The 17,116-nt window shown below is 58.1% G+C and overlaps 1 protein-coding gene across 3 annotated transcripts in view; it reads right to left on the bottom strand.

Annotated features, from left to right (window-relative positions):
- The window catches only part of DENND1A (DENN domain containing 1A), a 197,236-nt gene that overhangs the window by 15,865 nt on the left and 164,255 nt on the right, over positions 1-17,116 (bottom strand). For 2 of the 3 annotated variants that reach the window (XM_044439857.1, XM_044439854.1), the window contains exons 18-20: positions 15,648-15,704; positions 10,530-10,661; positions 3,177-3,233 (exon numbers count right to left, since the gene is read on the bottom strand). In XM_044439857.1, coding sequence (XP_044295792.1) covers positions 3,177-3,233; positions 10,530-10,661; positions 15,648-15,704 — 246 coding nt within the window. Of the gene's footprint in view, positions 1-3,176; positions 3,234-10,529; positions 10,662-13,408; positions 13,864-15,647; positions 15,705-17,116 lie in introns of those variants that run through there. The other variant, XM_044439856.1, reaches the window with a different exon arrangement.

Below are 17,116 nucleotides of genomic sequence, written 5' to 3'. Positions count from 1 at the left end.
CGTCTCCAGGCCTCCGGGGGAAGCGGTGGGGTCCTCTCGGAAGGACACGTCCCGAACGTCCCCCCCGAGCCCCGACTGCTGGGGCGCCATGCAAGCCGCCAGCCCCTCAACACGGCGCCGCCCAACGAGGACGGAGGGGGCCCGATGCCCAGGGAGCCCCCACAGTGCCACAAACGGGACGTGGCCACTGCTGTCCAGGCCGTGGCCTTGTCCGGGTTGAGTTTCCGCCACGTGCTCTACACGGAGCCGCCTCGCCAAAGGGCTGGGGAGTCTGACCGCGTCCTCCCATCATGCACCACCCAAATATGATGGACAGCATGTAGACTGGGGAGGATGGAAGCCGCAGTCCGCCGCACCGAGAGGCATCCGGCTGGGGAGGCGATGTTCCACCAGCATCAGCTCTTCAGGGGCTTCACCGGATCCACTTCCTCGGCCCCGAAGCCCCTTAAGGGCCCGGACAGCTTCAGCCACACTTCTCTAGGAGCCAAACTTCCAGAGGAAAAGCCAACCATGCGTTCGCAGGGGAGGGTCTCCTCGGTGGTCTCATCCACCTGGTGGGACTGGCTGCTTTCCTGAGCTACGCAGCTCCTCTGCCAGGCCGTGTCCAGACCAACCCCGTTTCAACAGGCGGAAACTTGGCTGGATTGTTTTTCTCCCAGTTTGCTCGTCTTACTGAACTGGGCCGAATTTGCCAACCAGTATTTTTATTGCAGAACGCACATGAACCTGACCCGACTGTTTTTAACCTCTTACTTTGATTTATTGTTAAAAACCGGAGAGTCCTGTTTGCTTGCAAGGTTAAATATAAAGGGTTAAAATATTTTTAAAAAATAACCAATTCATCCCTCGGATGGGGAAGCAAGCACTTGGCCGGTTTTGTGAGAATACATAAAAATGTGTAGACACGAAGCAGGACTGAGCCACGAAGGGGAAGTCCTCACTGAGACTTTTCCCAACTATTTCGTCCAGGGACTAATTTGACTTTTATAATGCCAGAGACAGCGACGTCGCGGACTACCGGACTCCAAGGCTGGATCCCGACACCCCAAACCGCTTGGCCTTGCTCTGGACTTCTCACTCCCGTGTTTGCTGGTGTGGTCGGAGAGGCATCGATGGCAGAATTCCACCCGGCAGAATACCACCCTGGTGACACCAGTGTCTTTTGGCAAGATGGTAACCAAACCCTGGCATATAATCTTTGGGGAGCTGGCATGTGCTGGCACAGCCCCCCACCCCGAAGAACCAGCCCTCTGGAAATCCTCGACCGTGCAAGAACAGCTTCTACTGCCAACATTTTTATCCATCCTCTTGGGTCCAGGTTAGGCAAAGGGTTACTGACGCACGCAGAGAAATTAAATAAACTCAGCAAATTTGACCGTGGTGCCAAGAACCGTCCAGACGTGGAATGGGGCTGCTGGGAAGCCTTTTGTCTCAGAACCCTTGGTGGGGAAGCCTGCTGGGAGGGGAACGAGAGGAACGTGGCCCGAAGCTTTTGGCTACGGGGGACAGAGCACACAGAGGGCCGTGTTTCCTGGGTAATAGATCTCGGCCAACCCTCCCGGGTCCCCAGCACGAAGGGCCCCAAACCGCAGAGGCAGAAGCGATCAGCACCACCTTTGACACTTGTAGAAAGGGGAATTATCCCCACATAAATCCATAGCAATGACTTGCGGAGCCAAACACCCCCCCGTCACGACATGGCGCTCTCCATCTACACCCAGGAAGCATGCACCGACGCTAAGCGCAAATGGCACGGCCAGTCCAGCTGCCGACGACCAGAAAGAGAAGCCAGAAACAGCAGCAAAACTTCCCGTTAGTTTTAGCAGGATGCTTTGGAAACACGCCCTCGGTTCCTTTGGCCTCCCTTACACGCGAGAAGTCGAGTTAGAGAAAGCAGTGAGCTTCTGGGGAATTTGGGTGACCAGCCCTGCACTGGCACCAATTCCTCTTTGGGCAAAGAGTTAAAAGTCGGCGGTCCAGTGCCGTCTCTTTAAGGGTATCCGGCAAAGAGAACAAGCAGAGCAGAGTGTAATGGTAAGCAGAGGGGCCGCCCCCCAAGTGCACTTAGTGGGAATGGACTGCAGCCCCCTTTGTGCAACGAGGTTTTTACTTTCAGTTACTTGTTGATTACGGACGGAGATAATTAACCTCGTTCTCACTCAGCCGTTTTTACTAACCACTGGGGGCTCCACACGGGGCCTTTGGGTCGCGGCTCCGGGTCTCCACCTCCCGCCAAAGCGTGGCAGCCACTGGGCCGAAGAGGGCACCATCCTGTGCAGGGGCTGGGCTCCCTCCAGAGGCCGTGAGGCAAAGCAGGAGCGACTGCAAGGGGCCCGGCTGGCGGCGGGGCGGGAGAGCGCGCGATCCAGTGACTGGGGCGAGCGGGGGGTGCCGGAGCATGCGAGGTTTCGGCAAGGGGTGGCATAGAAATGTTATAATAATAATAATTTGGTGCTGGCACGGGGACTTCACGGCAGTGCTCCGACACAGCCCGCTGCCAGCCTTGCTCCTCCCGTGGGGCGCTGGCGGGTCCCTCCCCACATCTGGGGTCCCTGCCATTCCTTGTGGTGCCGCACATGAAGAGGCGAGCGCTTGGCTGCTCAGCGTCAGCTGCTTGACTGCTAAGCGACCCAGAAATAAAGGCTAAAATATTATTTACACACATACTTCTCTGCTGATCCTGGAGTTTTGCAAGGGCTGTGCCAGCAGCGTCCATTCTCTGCACACGGCAGCTCCCTTTGGAACCGGGCGCTTGGGAAAAGATTTGCTAAGATCACCAGTGCTGGCGACACCACCAGCCAAGGGCCTTTGGTCAAGACGGCTTGTTCTCTTGCAGGAGGGACAAATCCCAGACCCTCTGCGACATTTTAAAAGCCAGCACCTCTTTCCAGAGGCCGGTGCAAGTCTTCAGAGGCTCACTGGCTGAAGCTGCCGGCCAAGCGTGTTAGCGGCCTCCCAGAGAGCAAGGCACAGTGGCCACAGGCCGGTGCAGGAGCGGAAGAGCCACTGGAGACGAGGCGGCGAGCGCAGCCCGGGAACCGAGCTGGGCCGGGGAAAGAGAACGGCTCAGCCAGACCCGACGGGGGGAGGCAAGCCCCAACCAGCAGCGTTTAGCAAGGCCGCGGCGCTCCGGGGGTTAGCGAGGGCAGCCGGGGGGAGAACGGTCAGCTACTCACGGGCCTGGCGGAGCGGTGGATGTTGGGAGGAGGAGGTCTCATCGGCCGGGCATCTGGCTGCAGCATCAAAGAGGAGACTTCAGTCGTCAGCCTGCTGAGACGCTTCCACCCAAACGTGCCCCGAGCTGCACCGCCGGGCCGGGGCCTGCAGGCCCGTGGCACGACGTGGCCGTGAATTCGCCCTCCTCCGACAAGCACGTTTCCAAGAGCGTGGAGTGCCTGCCTCCAACGTGCAGGGAAATAAAATTAAGCGAAAACGCCCCCCTCCCCCAGGCAATATCCGCCGCCTGCAAGCTTCTCACTGCGGCTTGAGGAATCTGAAGCTTTGTGGTTACCGTGGTACCACACGGCTGGGGCTGCACAAGGGCCCACGGCGGCCACAGGAGCGGGAGGCGACCCGCCTCAGCACACTTCCCTCCGGCCCCCGCGGTGCGCGGCGGCTCTGCTCCACCGCCACTGCGCAAGGCCCACGCTGCGCCGGCCGGGAGGGGATGCGGCGGGCATGTGGTCCAGCAATGCCCCCGGGAACCCTCTCCTTGCCACGCTCCTGGGAGGCTCACAGGACGGGAATGCCACACGCACGAAAACCAGGCTCTGCTCTGCTGATGCGGCAAATATGCCGCTTCCCAAAGGCTGAGGGGGGCGCTTTGTCATCCGCACTGCAGCAACCAGGCCGCGGATGCCCGAGTTGGGGCTGCAGAAGACAGTCCCAGGGCCACCACCAGGACGGGCAGTGGGACACGGCAACGGAGACCCCTCCCCACGCCGGCGGCTCCAAGGACAGCGGCTTGTGTCTCCGATACGCTCCCCGTGGCAGGGGCATCGCCAGTGCAGAAGGGCAGCCGAGAAGAGACGCGCACCACACTGCCGCGCCACCGCCTGGGCACCCCGGCGCATGGCTTGCAACCCCATGGGGTGGCGAACGGGCTCTGCGGGCCGGTGACTGGGGGAACGGGGCCGGGGCTCAGCGCTGCTTTGCTCCTGCCTGAGGCCACGGCCAGGCGGGAGCGGCTCCAACGGCGGCCGTCCGGGGCCAATGCCGGAAAGCCTTCGAGGCCCCTTGGCAAGAGTTGCGCAGCCGCTCTGCAGCCCGGGTTTCCGGTGGCGCAGGATGCCACGGAGGAGCCGAACTTTGGGGCACGGGCCGGATCCTGACCCAGGAAAACCAGCGCACAGGCGCCTTCTTGCCCCTTGATGTCCACATCGTGGCCAGTGATGCTCTCAGCGCGCACCCGGCAAACGGCCTCGTTCCGCCGACTCCAACGCCACGGCATTCCCACGCTGAAACCAGCACGGACCCTGGCTCTGCTGCTGCCTGGGGCCCAATCCTGCCAGTGAGCTGCGCCGACGCTGGAACACTGCCAAGGCCTTTGGGGCGTCTTCCCAGCATCACCCGACGGTCCAGCCCATTATGACCAATCGCTTGCACATCCCTGCCCTTCCTGTCGCCCAGCGAGCCCGCGCTCTTGAGAACCGTGGGCAGCTTTGCCCGGACCATTTGCCGAAGCAGGAGGAGGGGAGGATCGCTCGGGGGGGTTGCACAGGCTCCCAAAGCATCGCCAGCAAAACAGTGGCCAAGAGGCAGGGCTGCGGACGCCCCTCTGCAGGCACCCCAAAAGCAAAGACCGCACTGGCTTTGCAAAACCGCAGGGCGCCCGCAGCCGGTCCCTCCCTGGCTTCAGCGGAGTTTCAAATCAGAGCTAATAGGTTAACAACTGTTTTTCTTCTGCTTCAAATGAAGAATATCAGAAAGCTGGGGGAATATTCGGCTTTCCAATTTGTACCGACTGCTCGGTGTTCCCTGCTATGTGTGTTTGACAGGGCTGACATTTTGTACTGCTGTGAGACGGGGGGAGAGCGTGTGACATTTTTATTCATGGCGTCACACGCCCTTGTAATGATCAGCCCCGGTCGATGCGCTTGCTGCCGCAGCCCCGAGCCCTCGGAGAACAAACAGGAGTCGAAGGTACCAGCAGTTCGGCTGCCTTGTTAGACAAGCACTAAGATCCTAACGAAGAGCAACTGCTGGAAAATTTCACTGTCAAATCCTCAAGGACATTGTCAGCGAGAGCTAACTGCATATATTCCTCGTTTAAAATACAGAAAATTCACCGGCCGCGTATTAAGCAAAAGACCAAAAGCCAGGCCGGGTTTTTACATTTTCTCGTCGTCTTCTGCCCGTAACTGGTCATTCGCACAGCTGGGCTCAAAGCTGGGATTCACATCTACGAAGAGCAAGCAGGGCCTCTGGCTTGAGGGGGACACCCAGGGATGTGCGTTTCGTGACGGGGTGGGGTGAAGAGGAACCGCTTCTGCCGCTGACTCCAGGCGGGTGGACAGGCATGCTTCGGCAGCTTCTCTTGCTCTAGAAACAGTTCTCTTGGGGAGCCCTCTGTGGCACGAGCCTAGCGACTCAAGAGGGGCTGCACACGCTCTGCTCCCCAGCGGCCGGAGGGTCGCTCTCCAGGACGCGGGCTGAGGGGGGCTTGGTGGGCGTTCCCAGGCAGCCACGGGGTCTCGGTGCGTTCAGAGTGGTGCGTGGGGAAGAAATCTGGGGGAGCCATCGGGGTCGGTGCAGGAGATGCAGGGAGACCCGCCCCTGCTCCGGCCCTGGAGGAGGCTTTGCACCAGGAGAACGAGCCACACTGGAGAGACTGGGCCAGTCACCGTATCCGGCGGGCTCCGTTCGCCGGCCTGCTCCAGGGCTCCACCCAGCTGCCCCCAAAACGGGCTCCAGAGGGGCCAGGAGGGATCCCGCAGCTCTCCCCTGTGGGGCCTGCTGCGCACGGTTCAGACGCTTCCGCCAAAGGGCAACCGCCGAGTCCCCCGAGAGATGCTGCCAGGCGGTGTGGAGGGCCCAGCCGGCCAGCAGGAGCCGGTGGGGCTGAGGGAGGAGGCAGAAAGCGGGAGCCAGTCCAGCTGAGAGCTGAGCGGAGGGGCGCCCCAGTCCGGGGTCCCTCTGGAGGAGCCCACGCTGAGCTGCTGCCCGCCGCGCCAGAAGGAACATGACTCCTTTGATGCCGTCCCCGCCGCGGAGCAATTCCCCTTCCGTGCGGGGCGTGCTAGCACGGAGGGGTGCGAACGAGCGTGCAGGCTGGTGCAGGGAACACCATGCCACCAGGCCAAGTGGGCACCCCCACCCATCGCCCCCGGCTCACTTTCCTTCCCCCGGCCTGCACGAGTCAGGTCTCACCACTGCCCTGCCGTGCTCCCGGCCCCCTAATCTTCTTAACGCAGCAGCACAAGAACCCCACCAGGCCAGAAATGCTGGGGCCACCTTGGCAGAGCAATTGTGGGCCGTCGGGAGGAGGATGACACACCCCACGGTGACACACAGGACAAAGAGACCGGCCTTTCTCAAGCCACAACCTGCCAGGAAGCACAAGCATCGCTTCCAGCGGTGGGACCCCGCTGACTTTTCCGGCCCGCTTCCCACTGCGTGCCCGGATCTGAGGCTCGGCCTGAAGCGACAGGGAAGTGGTCCCGGGAAGCCCTTCGACAGGGTGGTCCGCAGGGGCAGGTTCTCCTTCGCTCCACCCCTGCGGCAGAGGGTTCAGGGCCCCTGCAGCCTGCCACCGGTCGGGCCACGGCGCCCGCCACCCGCGTTTGCACTCCCGGGCTTCACCAAAACGATCGCGCCAAGACCTCAGATCTGCCCCACCCCATCCAGCCCCTTTGAGCCGCACGTTGGGCGAAGGTTCTGGAAGGATGCTCCCTTCCTGCCTCCAGAGCCCCTTCGCGGACGGAAGCCGAGCAATGCGCCTTCCCGCTCCACCCGTCGGTTCTGAACAGGTGGCACAGTCGCGGAGGCATTTTACGCCGCGCCCGGCCTCGGGCCCCCTTGCGGACCACTCCCCCAACAGGTAAAGGAAACAGCCGGCGAAAGGGGACCGCTCACCTGGCGGTGCCTGCCCAAGCCTCGCCTGGCGCCTGAACCCGAAAGGTGAGGCCCCCGAGGAGGAAGAGGAAGCCGGATTTTGAAAAGCGGCTGCTCTCCCTTTGACACACTGAGCGCACAGAGGGCCATGTTGTTCTCTGCGCTCCCGCTTCTCCGGGTGGTTTCCACTTCGGCGTCCCCTGGCAGGCAGAGGAGGAAAGGAGGAAGACGAGCAGCATCCGCTGCACAGGCCGGCTGGCCGTCTCTCAAAAGACGGGCCCACCTAGAGAAGGCCGGAGCGGGAATGGCGCAGATGGGTCCTTGCAGGCTGCAGGGCTCGCTGCCCCGGAAGGCGCCGGGGGGACGCAACGGAAAGGCCTTTTCCGCCCGGCCCGGTCCCCACGGCCAAAAGCCAGGACGCTGGACAGCAGGGGCCGAGGCGGCTCGTTCCGCTTTCGGGGGGAACAGATGACATGGCTCTGCCCGGCCAGGCAGCCGCCTGACCCAAGAGCCTCCGGTACCCCGGGAAGGAGGCCTCCACAGGCAGGTGGCCGCTTGGCTGCTTTCGGCTCGGGGCCGGCAGATTCCGGCTTCTGCCAGCAGCTCGCAGGATGGGGGCGGCCGAATGCCAGCGACATCGAGCGAGCCCTAATGAGTTAAAACCGAGTGTTGCCGTCGGCTCGTGAGCCCAGCTCCCCCCTCCCGCTCCAGCTAATCTGTCACTTAATGAAGAAACGCACCCAGCCAGCGCAGGGACAGCCAGCGAGAGCTGCCGGCTCACTTTCAGCGAGCTGATTAAGGATGTTCAACCAACAGCAGCCGGCAGACCTCTCGACAAAAATAAATAGACTGTATGCAAATGTGTTTGTCACTCTGACAGCACATCTCAATTAAGGCGTCCTGCCAGAGCTGGTGGGCTGCAGAGCCGCCGCTGCCACGGCAAGGCGACCCGAGCTGCGGAGCCGGGGGCTTGACCCTCATCGGCATGCGGGAGTCTGGGAAGGCGGCCCCGCTTCCCCTCGCTGTGATACGAGCAGAAAGAGAAGACGAGCCCTAACTGGGGACTCGGGGGTGGGGGGGTCGCCTTCATCCGCCTCCCATTCCAGCGATTCTCCTGGCACCTGGATCGCCTTTCCTTTTTCTGCTTTGCAAGAAGCACTGCCATGGGGAGTGTCACTCTTCGCATGGCACGCAGAAGTACGGCTTCCGCCAAGCGTTTCCTCCAGAAGCACTTTGGGAAGCAGTGGTTTAAGCTCCTCCGAGCTGAGGACCACGGATCTGGAGAAGGTCTGGGCGAAGCTGGCATTTCCAGAGGGCCGTTAGCGGCTCCTTCCCCAGGCCTGGTGGCTCCACCAAAGCCGAGACACATGCCCGAACTGGTCATAAATAGAGGGCGGAGAGGCCAGTCGGGGATTCGCGCGCCCGAAACCTTTCCGCTCCCTCGGGCCACCCTGGGGGCGACCTGCAGATCGGGTGTAACTTCTGTGGGGTGGTCTGCTAACGTAAAATGACTTGGCCTGGCATTCCAATTTTTTTTCCAATGAAAGGGAATACTCTCCTGGCACTGGATGGAGAAGAGGGAATAAAAGAGCTGCTTTTGGGCACACCAGCACAGAAGCCTGTTAATGAAAATCACAGAATCGTAGTAGAGCTGAAAGGGGCCACGAAGGCCATCTAATCCAACCCCTGCTGGTGCAGGACACCACGTCACACCATCCCACTCAGAGGGCTGTCCAGTTTCACCTTGAATGCCTCCAGTGTGGGAGAGCCCCCACCTCTCCAGGCAGCCGGTCCCACTGCCGTATTGCTCTGGCAGTGAGGAAGCTTTTCCTGATGTCCCGCCTGAATCTGGGTTGTTGCAGCTTGACTTGATTGTTCCGTGTCCTGCACTCTGGCATCAGCAAGAAGAGATCCTGACCTTCCTCTCTGTGACAGCCTTTGAGGGCCTTACAGAGGGATGCCATGTCCCCCCTCATCTTCTCTTCTCAAGGCTGAGCATGCCCGGTTCTCTCAGTCTCTCCTCACAGGGCAGTGTTTGCAAACCCCGGATCATTTTTGTCGCCCTCCTCTGGCCCTTCCTAATTTACCTGCACCTCTCTCATATCTTGGTGCCCAGAACTGGACGCAGGAGCCCAGGTGAGGGCTGAGTAGTGAGGAGCTCAGAGCAACTACTACAAAATGAACAATTAGTCAGGGGCAGCAGGGGGGGTCTGGGCAGGTATTTTCCTTCAACACAAGAGGTGATCTCGCCCCCATGCAAAACGAAAAAAAAAGGTAGCAATGGCCGAGCTACTGAGACGCTGAGAGGGAGGTTTAAAACAGAAATAATGGGAGAAGATGCCAGTGACTGATTACATCTTGTGCACATGAAGATCTGAGTGTGTAACCGACGTATGCGCACTTAAATTAAGACCCCCATGACATGCTGCCAGTGTTCGGAAAAAACAGGTTTAGGAAGTACAAGCATCAGTGCACTTTTAGAATCCCTCTGAATTAGAATAGCATAGTATTATTATTATTATTATTATTATTATTATTATTATTATTATTATTATTATAACATTTCTATGCTGCCCCTTGCCGAAACCTCGGGGTGGCTTACAACATCTTGTCCAGTATCAGTGAAAAAAACAGGTGTTCACGCACATTTCCCTTCGAATATTTGACCTCCAAAGACTAAAGGCTAAGATTAAAAAATAAAATTAAAATCAGGGTTGACCATCCCATAATGATGCAAAGAGTCCTCCCTCAACTCCGCTCCCTCTCCTGCAAGCGACATCTACAAAGCTGATTTCAGTCATCTGGCAGGCCATTAAAAAAATTAGCTACTCCCATCCAGGCTGGTTTGCACAAATATATTGCCAGAGCAATAACAAAAATAACCAGCCTGCAGAGCACCAGAGTCAATACAGAAATATGGAGCCATGCTATTAACGGGCCATCAATTGATTTTCCAACCTGCATGCAGGGCTTTTCGGCTGGAAGCACACCGAGCCCTTATTAGAACTGGGCTGCTGGCGGCTGCTTCTCACGACTGGGACGGAAGGCGGCTCAACGCAACCCAAGTTACGGGGGGAGGGTATCGCGGCACCTGCCAGCAGAAGAGGGAGAATGCCTCCCCCTTTCGGGGTGACACACAGTATTCAAGTGCTCAGAAAAACACCTTCAAGCACACCTGGACAGTGCCAGGACGGCCACGGAGGGCCTGGACGTGAGCCGGCGGCCGCCCCCGACGCTGCCGAGAGCTGCTTGGGTGAAGCAACAGGTGCCAGGTGTGGGCCAAAGGCAGGTGCTGTTTTGGTGGCGCAGCAGGAAGCTCGAAGGGCGGAGAACGACCCACAACCGGCACAGGAGCTCTTCAGCAGCAAGGCCCTTCCGCCCAGACCGGCGACCAACCCAAACCCAAAGAAGCACGTCACAAGCGGACTTGCGTGCGCACGGGCACCGCCGATCCCCTTTCAGAAATGGATACGCACCTGTCCGAAGTGTGTGGTGATGGGCCGCCGGTCCTCCCGGAGCCTCGGATCTCGCTTCTCAGCCAGCGGGGAAGGAGCCGCCTGCGGGACAGAGTCTTCCGGCACCGTGGCGCAGCCGTTCTCGGTGATGTCCTGCATGGTAGGAAAAGGTGAACTGCATGGCCAGGAACACTCTTGACTAAGGGTGAGGGGCAGGAAGGAGGTACTCGGGGATAAAGCTGACTGAACAGTTTTGATGTTGGGAATGGTAACAGCGACACAAGAAGGCATAGATAAAAGCAGCAATTAATATACAGGCCCTGCTCCGTCGCAACTTCAGTCAAGTCACATTGCAGAATAACTCAACGCGACAACATTCCAACTTCAGTGGAGGGGGAAGATGGAAAGAAACCAAACACAACGGCACAAAACACGAACGCAACACCAGGATAGCTCTGGCACTGGGCAGGAAACTCCACGCAAGACCCCCGGGCAAACATCAAACCAGTTAGCACCCTATCGCTGCCCAGCCCACACCCCAGGCTGCCCGTGCGGGTAAAATCCCGGGCTATGAACCCGGGTTGTGTGTGGTCAGCAAGTCCTAGCTGCACAACTGCGTGCAGCGACAACCCAGGGTGCAGCTGTTCGCTCCAATTCAACAACTACCTGTACTCTTGGGATGCTCTGAGGTGGTGCTATTTTTGGACCAGGCCAGGTCGCCACTGGGTTCAGTTCCGGGCTCCACATTACAGGAAGGACATGGCCAGGTTAGAGTCAGGGCAGCGCAGGGCCACAAGGACGGTGGCCGGATTGCAGGGGATGCCATACGAGGCGAGAATGAGGCACTGGGTCTTTCAGCCCCGGGAGGAGACTCCGAGGGGGTCTGCCGGCGACATGCAGGCTTGTGAGAGGGGGTCGCATGGAGGTGGGGCCCTTCCTTCCAGTGCCACCTCATCTTTCTCAGTGGAGGTGCTTCCAGCGAACGTGGGACTTCCGGTGTAGAGATCGTGAGGTCTGCAGCTCAACTGCCAACTCTTGAAGCCGCACTTATTTGGAAACTGTATTGGATCATTCTGTCAATTTAAGAGGAGATTGTCCACATTCCCTCTTTGGAAAGAATGGCACATATTCCAATTGCTCTGGGCTTGTTCCGCTTCTTGCACGATCCACCAGAAAACCCGCTTCATTTGAGCTTTGCAAGGTGCAAACGGATCAATTAGCTGAGAGCCCGACGGGACTGGCACATTTCAAGGGGGCTTTAAGCAGTGGCTACTGTGTAATCGTGGCCAGCAGGCCACCGGCTCTTGGGCTTTTAAGAGAGCTGAATGAACCGGCAGGCTCAAGCACGTGACGTTGGACGCAGCAAGGCTGAGGGGCAGGCAGGGCCTCCTAGAAGATCAGAGACGACGGAGCGACTGGGACAATCAGTGGGGGAACAAAGCCCTACAGCGCCGAAAGCCTCGCCCTCAAACCTCCCTGCAACACCGCCGAGGAAACGAGGCTCGGTAAATGCACAGAGCGCCCGGCACGCACACACGTGACCCGGAGGCCGGCTGCTTTGAGGGACCGACCTCTGACATGGCCCCTTCAAGTTCTGCTCTTGCTCAAACGCTATAATGAGACCCGTAAGCTGATAGCCAATTAGAAAGCAGCCTTTTGGACACCGGGTGACCCGATGCGCTCGGGTCAAGGGAAACAAAGGCTGGGTGGACGAGATGAGGAGCTTTGTCTGGGCCAGACACAAAAGCAAGCGTCCCGTCAGATCCAGCCGACGGAGCCGGGCCTGCCAAGGTGGGCGAGGAAGAGGAATTAGGAACGTGCGGAAAGAAGGCCCCGGATGGAAACTCGGAGCAAGGGGGACAGCAGCACCTTGCTTTTGCAGAACGCCACGAAGTCAGACATGTGAGCGACGCCGCTGGGCCGGAGCGATGGGGGCCGCCCTCGGGGAGTGGCCAGTGCGCGGGCGCCTTCGGAAATGGGGGAATCGCCCTGGCGGGTGGAGGAAGCGGCCCGCGCGCAACGGTGCTGGACTGAGATAGATGGGGGGCAGCACAGGTCCAAACAATTTCTACTCCTCTCTGCCAGGTCCTAGATCTAGGTACTCCAGGTCCTAGTTTCTCTGCGCCCTGCCACAGCGGGTAGGAACCAGTGCTGGGGGAGAAGGGGTCTGTTCCTGGGAGGATCCGGGTCAGGACTGTCCCAAGCACACCACAAATCCTGCACACAACCGATCACTTCCCTGGCCCAGGTAGGGAGCCGGTTCCCTTTGTGCGCATCCATGCACACCTGCGGCCGAGGGAATCCCTCGTCCGCACGTGGATTCCGCACAGAGCAGGGCCGGCCCGTTGCCCTGCGTCACGGGAGGCCTCCGGGAAGTGCTGTGTCGAAGCTGCTGCGAGCTGCTAAGAGGCGCACAGCACATCAGCTCCCAGTGTTGCTTGCGGCTGGCCACCGAGTGCCGCCTTCGCAGAGCCCTGAACTGCAGGCTTGGCCACCCCGCCGAGGGCCGGACCTGCTTCCGCGGCGAGCAGGCCGCCCTTCCCTCTTCGGAAGAGCGTCGCGGGCGTAAAATGAAGCCGCCGCCGTGCTGCTAACCATCTTTAGCTCTCGCGGTCATAAGGAGGCTGTGCGGATGACAGCCGGTGCTTTTAAAACCCCAGACCACAAATGAAACCGGGATGGGAAGGGAGCCTCATCCAATCTTCGCAATCATATTAGAGGAGGGCCTTACATTCACCAGGCTGACCTCTCCGGAGGTCACCCGGCATCTCCCATTTGCAATTCAAACCCAGAGACGGGCAGACTGAGGGCAACACCGGGCTCTTGATTATATCCGAGAGGTCATCATTGCTATGCACAGTCAGAGAAAGTCGCTCTCCTCTCTTAGTGCATTTTTAAATTTCCCCCATTGTCATACAGAAAAGCCACTCCTGTCTGGCAGCGGAGTGAGGCTGCAGTTGGGCTCGGCCGAAAGCCAGGCGGGGAAAGAGATGGAGGGGTAGCAAGGTCAGATCCAGGGCAGCTTCAAATTAGCCAGCTAGAAGAGGGGGGACACCACCCAGTTCTTGGGGGTCAGGAAAAGAGGCTCCCTCCCCATTCGTATTCTTTCTCTCCTGCACACGGGCAGAAATCCACTTATGAAAGCAAAACCTGTCATTAGAGAACGAAACCGAAGTTGATGCTTGGAGAAGCCGGATGGAAAGTGCTCAGGTTGGGCTAATGCATCTGTCAACAGCCGCGGTTCAAAGGTGTGCCTAGAAAACAGAGCGCGGCTACAGGAAGAAACCTTGCGGTTCGTCTCACCTTAAATGCAATAAAACCTCTCGCTGTAACATTATTTCTCCGGCGTGTCGTGCTTGATGGAGGGAAGAGGAGGAGAGAATAGACATGGTGAATGGAAGAAGAGCAAAGATTCCATCCCAGAGTACTTGAGTGGAAATGTGGAGGGTTTTCTTCCCTTTTCGACAGAAAATCACCGGGCTCAGAAGTTTCAGTGGCTGCTGAAGAGGCTAGGAAAAATGCCAGGCGTGCCAAGCAGGGGAGAAGCGGGTGGGCATTTTGAGCCCCACTGGATGGTCTGGAATTCTTGGTGGAGGTTCAGAAGAACGGGAACGATGGAAGCTCAGCTTTACGGTGAAGGGAAGAGAGAAGGACGGGGCAGAGATGAAGATGGCCGGCCACAAAGCCGTGGAGAGATCGGGGTCTGTGGTGCTGACCAGTGAGACATCCTTCCAGCTCTCAGTCCTGAAGAGCGTGTGAGCAGCCAGTGGCCGAGGACGCAGGAAAAATGGAGAACTGGTACGGGCATCCCTAGGCCAAAGGGGGCGGCGTGTGGGCAGGGCTGGAAGAAGCGCCGTGCCCTCCTTGGCTAAAGTGGGAGAGCCCTCGTTGCCCGAGGAAGCGGGGCCAGTCCTGCAAGGAAACCTTACTTCCAGGGTACCCTTCTGCCTGTATGCAGCCCTATTCCCGGCTTTTGCTCGCACGTCCACCCATGAGGCAACACAAGCAGCCCGAGGAAGCCGGAGACGAGCGCCTTGCTTTTCGCTAGAGTGGGCTGTTGGGGACCGCTGGCCCCGGCCGCGCGGCATTTGTCGCGCGGGAGTCAGGAGGGCCCACACGGCAGAACAGTGCGTGCGCTCCAGGGAGCGCTCCGCAGGCGCTTCGGAAGGCCCTCAGACGCACCGTCCCGGAGGGAGCCCCTCCATCAGGTGCCGAGCGAAAAGAACAGTGGGGCAGAGCCGCACCACCCTTTCGGCAGGACGGCGCCCATCCCAATCGGCCACGGCAAGAACTCAGAACCGGCACCTGGAGGGCTTCCTCCCGCTCCCTTCCCTGTTCTGTCTCCCTCGTGCGCCATGACTTTCAGCCCCTTCCTTTCGATCGCTTCTCTGTCTATGTCATGACTTCTAGACTGACATCCTGATCTTCCTTAAGCCTCTCTCGGAGCTTTTCTGGATAAATCCACTAATAATCTCGAATGTGAATACATTTTACCGAATGGATCATCGCTCTGACGGCATAGTATGCTCTTATAATTCCCACCCCCACCAGCATCAGAGCAGCCGGGCCGCTAGCGGACGCCTCCCCGGTCGCCCATGTTCTACCTGGAAGGTGTCTCCACAGGGGAGAACACCTGTCTGAATGTCACAAACCGGTTTCGAGCCGTGGGTCGGCCACCGCGCGGACGGCTGCGTGGGCGGCTTTCACGCCAGCCAATTCCCGCCAGACGCCCGCGGCTTTTTGTGCGCGGGAGCCGCTTTTGGGTGCTCAGCGTGCAACGCTGGAGAGGCCCAGAGACTCTTGACTTTCCACGTAGGAGAGCAAGTAAAAAGGGGGCACGGCTGAGCCACCCCCGCGAGCCGAGGCAGGCCCCCTCCGTCGGCTTCGCCTTGCCGCCGCTTCATTTTTTCATTTCCCCTTTTTTGGTACGAGGGGCACAAATCCCACATTAGACCTTAATGTATTTGGTTTTTGTCTGTGAATATTTATAACAGTGGGAAAAATCCAGGACAGCTGGTAATGCACTCTGAAGTGTGTTAACAACACAGCCCCAAACAGCTCTCTATTGATCGCATAATGCCTTTTTTTCCGGCCAAGTATTTCTTATACTTCTTCTTTTAAAATACAAACTTCAAGTACCTTTTGCTTCAAGCGGTTTTTCACCTCCTTTATTCCCATTTTTGCATGATCTTTTGCCTGTATGAAAAAGGGAGGGATGGGGGAAATTAGTTTTAAGTCAGAAATCCTTTTCTGGCTCCAGAGACAACTGGGCTTGATTTCATCCCATCAAGACCCACCTTCTCTGATTACTGAGAACAGGGAGAGAAAAAACTGGGCCATCAAGCTGAAGACATAATGGGCATAAAAACAAATACGGAGACAAGAGGTTAAAAAAACAATATTTAATGAGGGGAAAAGAGATTTTGTTTGCTCAGAATGCCCCCCTTCTAAAGCCTGGTTTCTTGTTCTGTCTCTAATTATTTTTTATCTCTGCTGTGTAGTTGCAAGGGCGAAAAGCCCAGTTGCTCGGTACAGGGCAGGATCCGGCCTTCCGCATCTCGCCAGGATGTCAGAGAGCAGTTCTTCCAGTGCCTCTTCCTACCCGGAGCATCGTTTGGTGGGAGGCAAAGCCAGTCCTGAAAGCTACTCTCATTCAGGCAGGGCTTCCACAAGAAGCCCCTCAGAATCAGCCTCAGAGAGAGACAGAAGCTATGAGCGAGCTCCACCCAAGCTGCCCCCGGTCGCCTTCTGCCCAAGCCACGTTGCCCCACACCGCGGGGAGGAAACCCACCGTCTCCGTGCCTCAGGCCCCCTGCTCCCCGAAGCCCCTCGCCCGCAGAGGGACCTCCTCAACCGGCGCCACAGCTCGCTTTGGGATCTCTCCCGTCCTCGCTGCAGCTGGAAGTCTGAGCTTCCCTGTGCCGCTTCCCCTTCAAAGGCCCACGGCTGCATTTTCCTAAACCCCCTCCCCTTCTTATTTTATTGACGTTATGCCTGGGGAGATAAAGGGTGAATGGGAACATCCACACTAGAGCAAGTCTCCCCCGCCCCTTTCTTTTGTTTCTCGCCCCAACTTAAGAACGGCCCCACTGAATGCGTCTTTTCCCACTAGGCAGCCTTTGGGGGTCCCAGACAAAGCAAACATTGGCTTTTAACTGCATCGAAATCCTGAAGGAGCGCTTACGTCCATATATGCCCGGCCGCCCCTTGAGACCAGCGGGAGAGGCCCTTCTCCGGGAACCCTCCGTGAAGGAAATTAGGAGGGTAGGTACCCGGAGGAGGGCCTTCTCTGTGGTGGCGCCCAATCTATGGAATGCGCTCCCCAGAGAGGTCCGCCTGGCGCCGTCGCTATTTGTTTTTCGGCGCCAGGTGAAGACCTTTTTATTTAAATGTCATTTTAATTGTTAACAATATTTGCTTATTTATCTGGCCAGGGCGACTTCTTTTACATTGTTATTTATTTTATATTGTTAATTTTATATTGTTATTTTTGTATTTTATTGTATTTTATTGTGTTGTAAGCCGCCCCGAGGCTTTGGCAAGGGGCGGCACAGAAATGTTTAAATAAATAAATAAATAAATAAATAAATAAATAAATAAATAAATAA

The sequence above is a fragment of the Varanus komodoensis genome, unplaced genomic scaffold, assembly GCF_004798865.1.
Source record: "Varanus komodoensis strain SLA01 unplaced genomic scaffold, ASM479886v1 scaffold36, whole genome shotgun sequence".
Lineage (NCBI taxonomy): Eukaryota > Metazoa > Chordata > Lepidosauria > Squamata > Varanidae > Varanus > Varanus komodoensis.
Note: the sequence above shows the minus strand (reverse complement) of the source record. Positions and strands in the feature narration are given on the sequence as shown.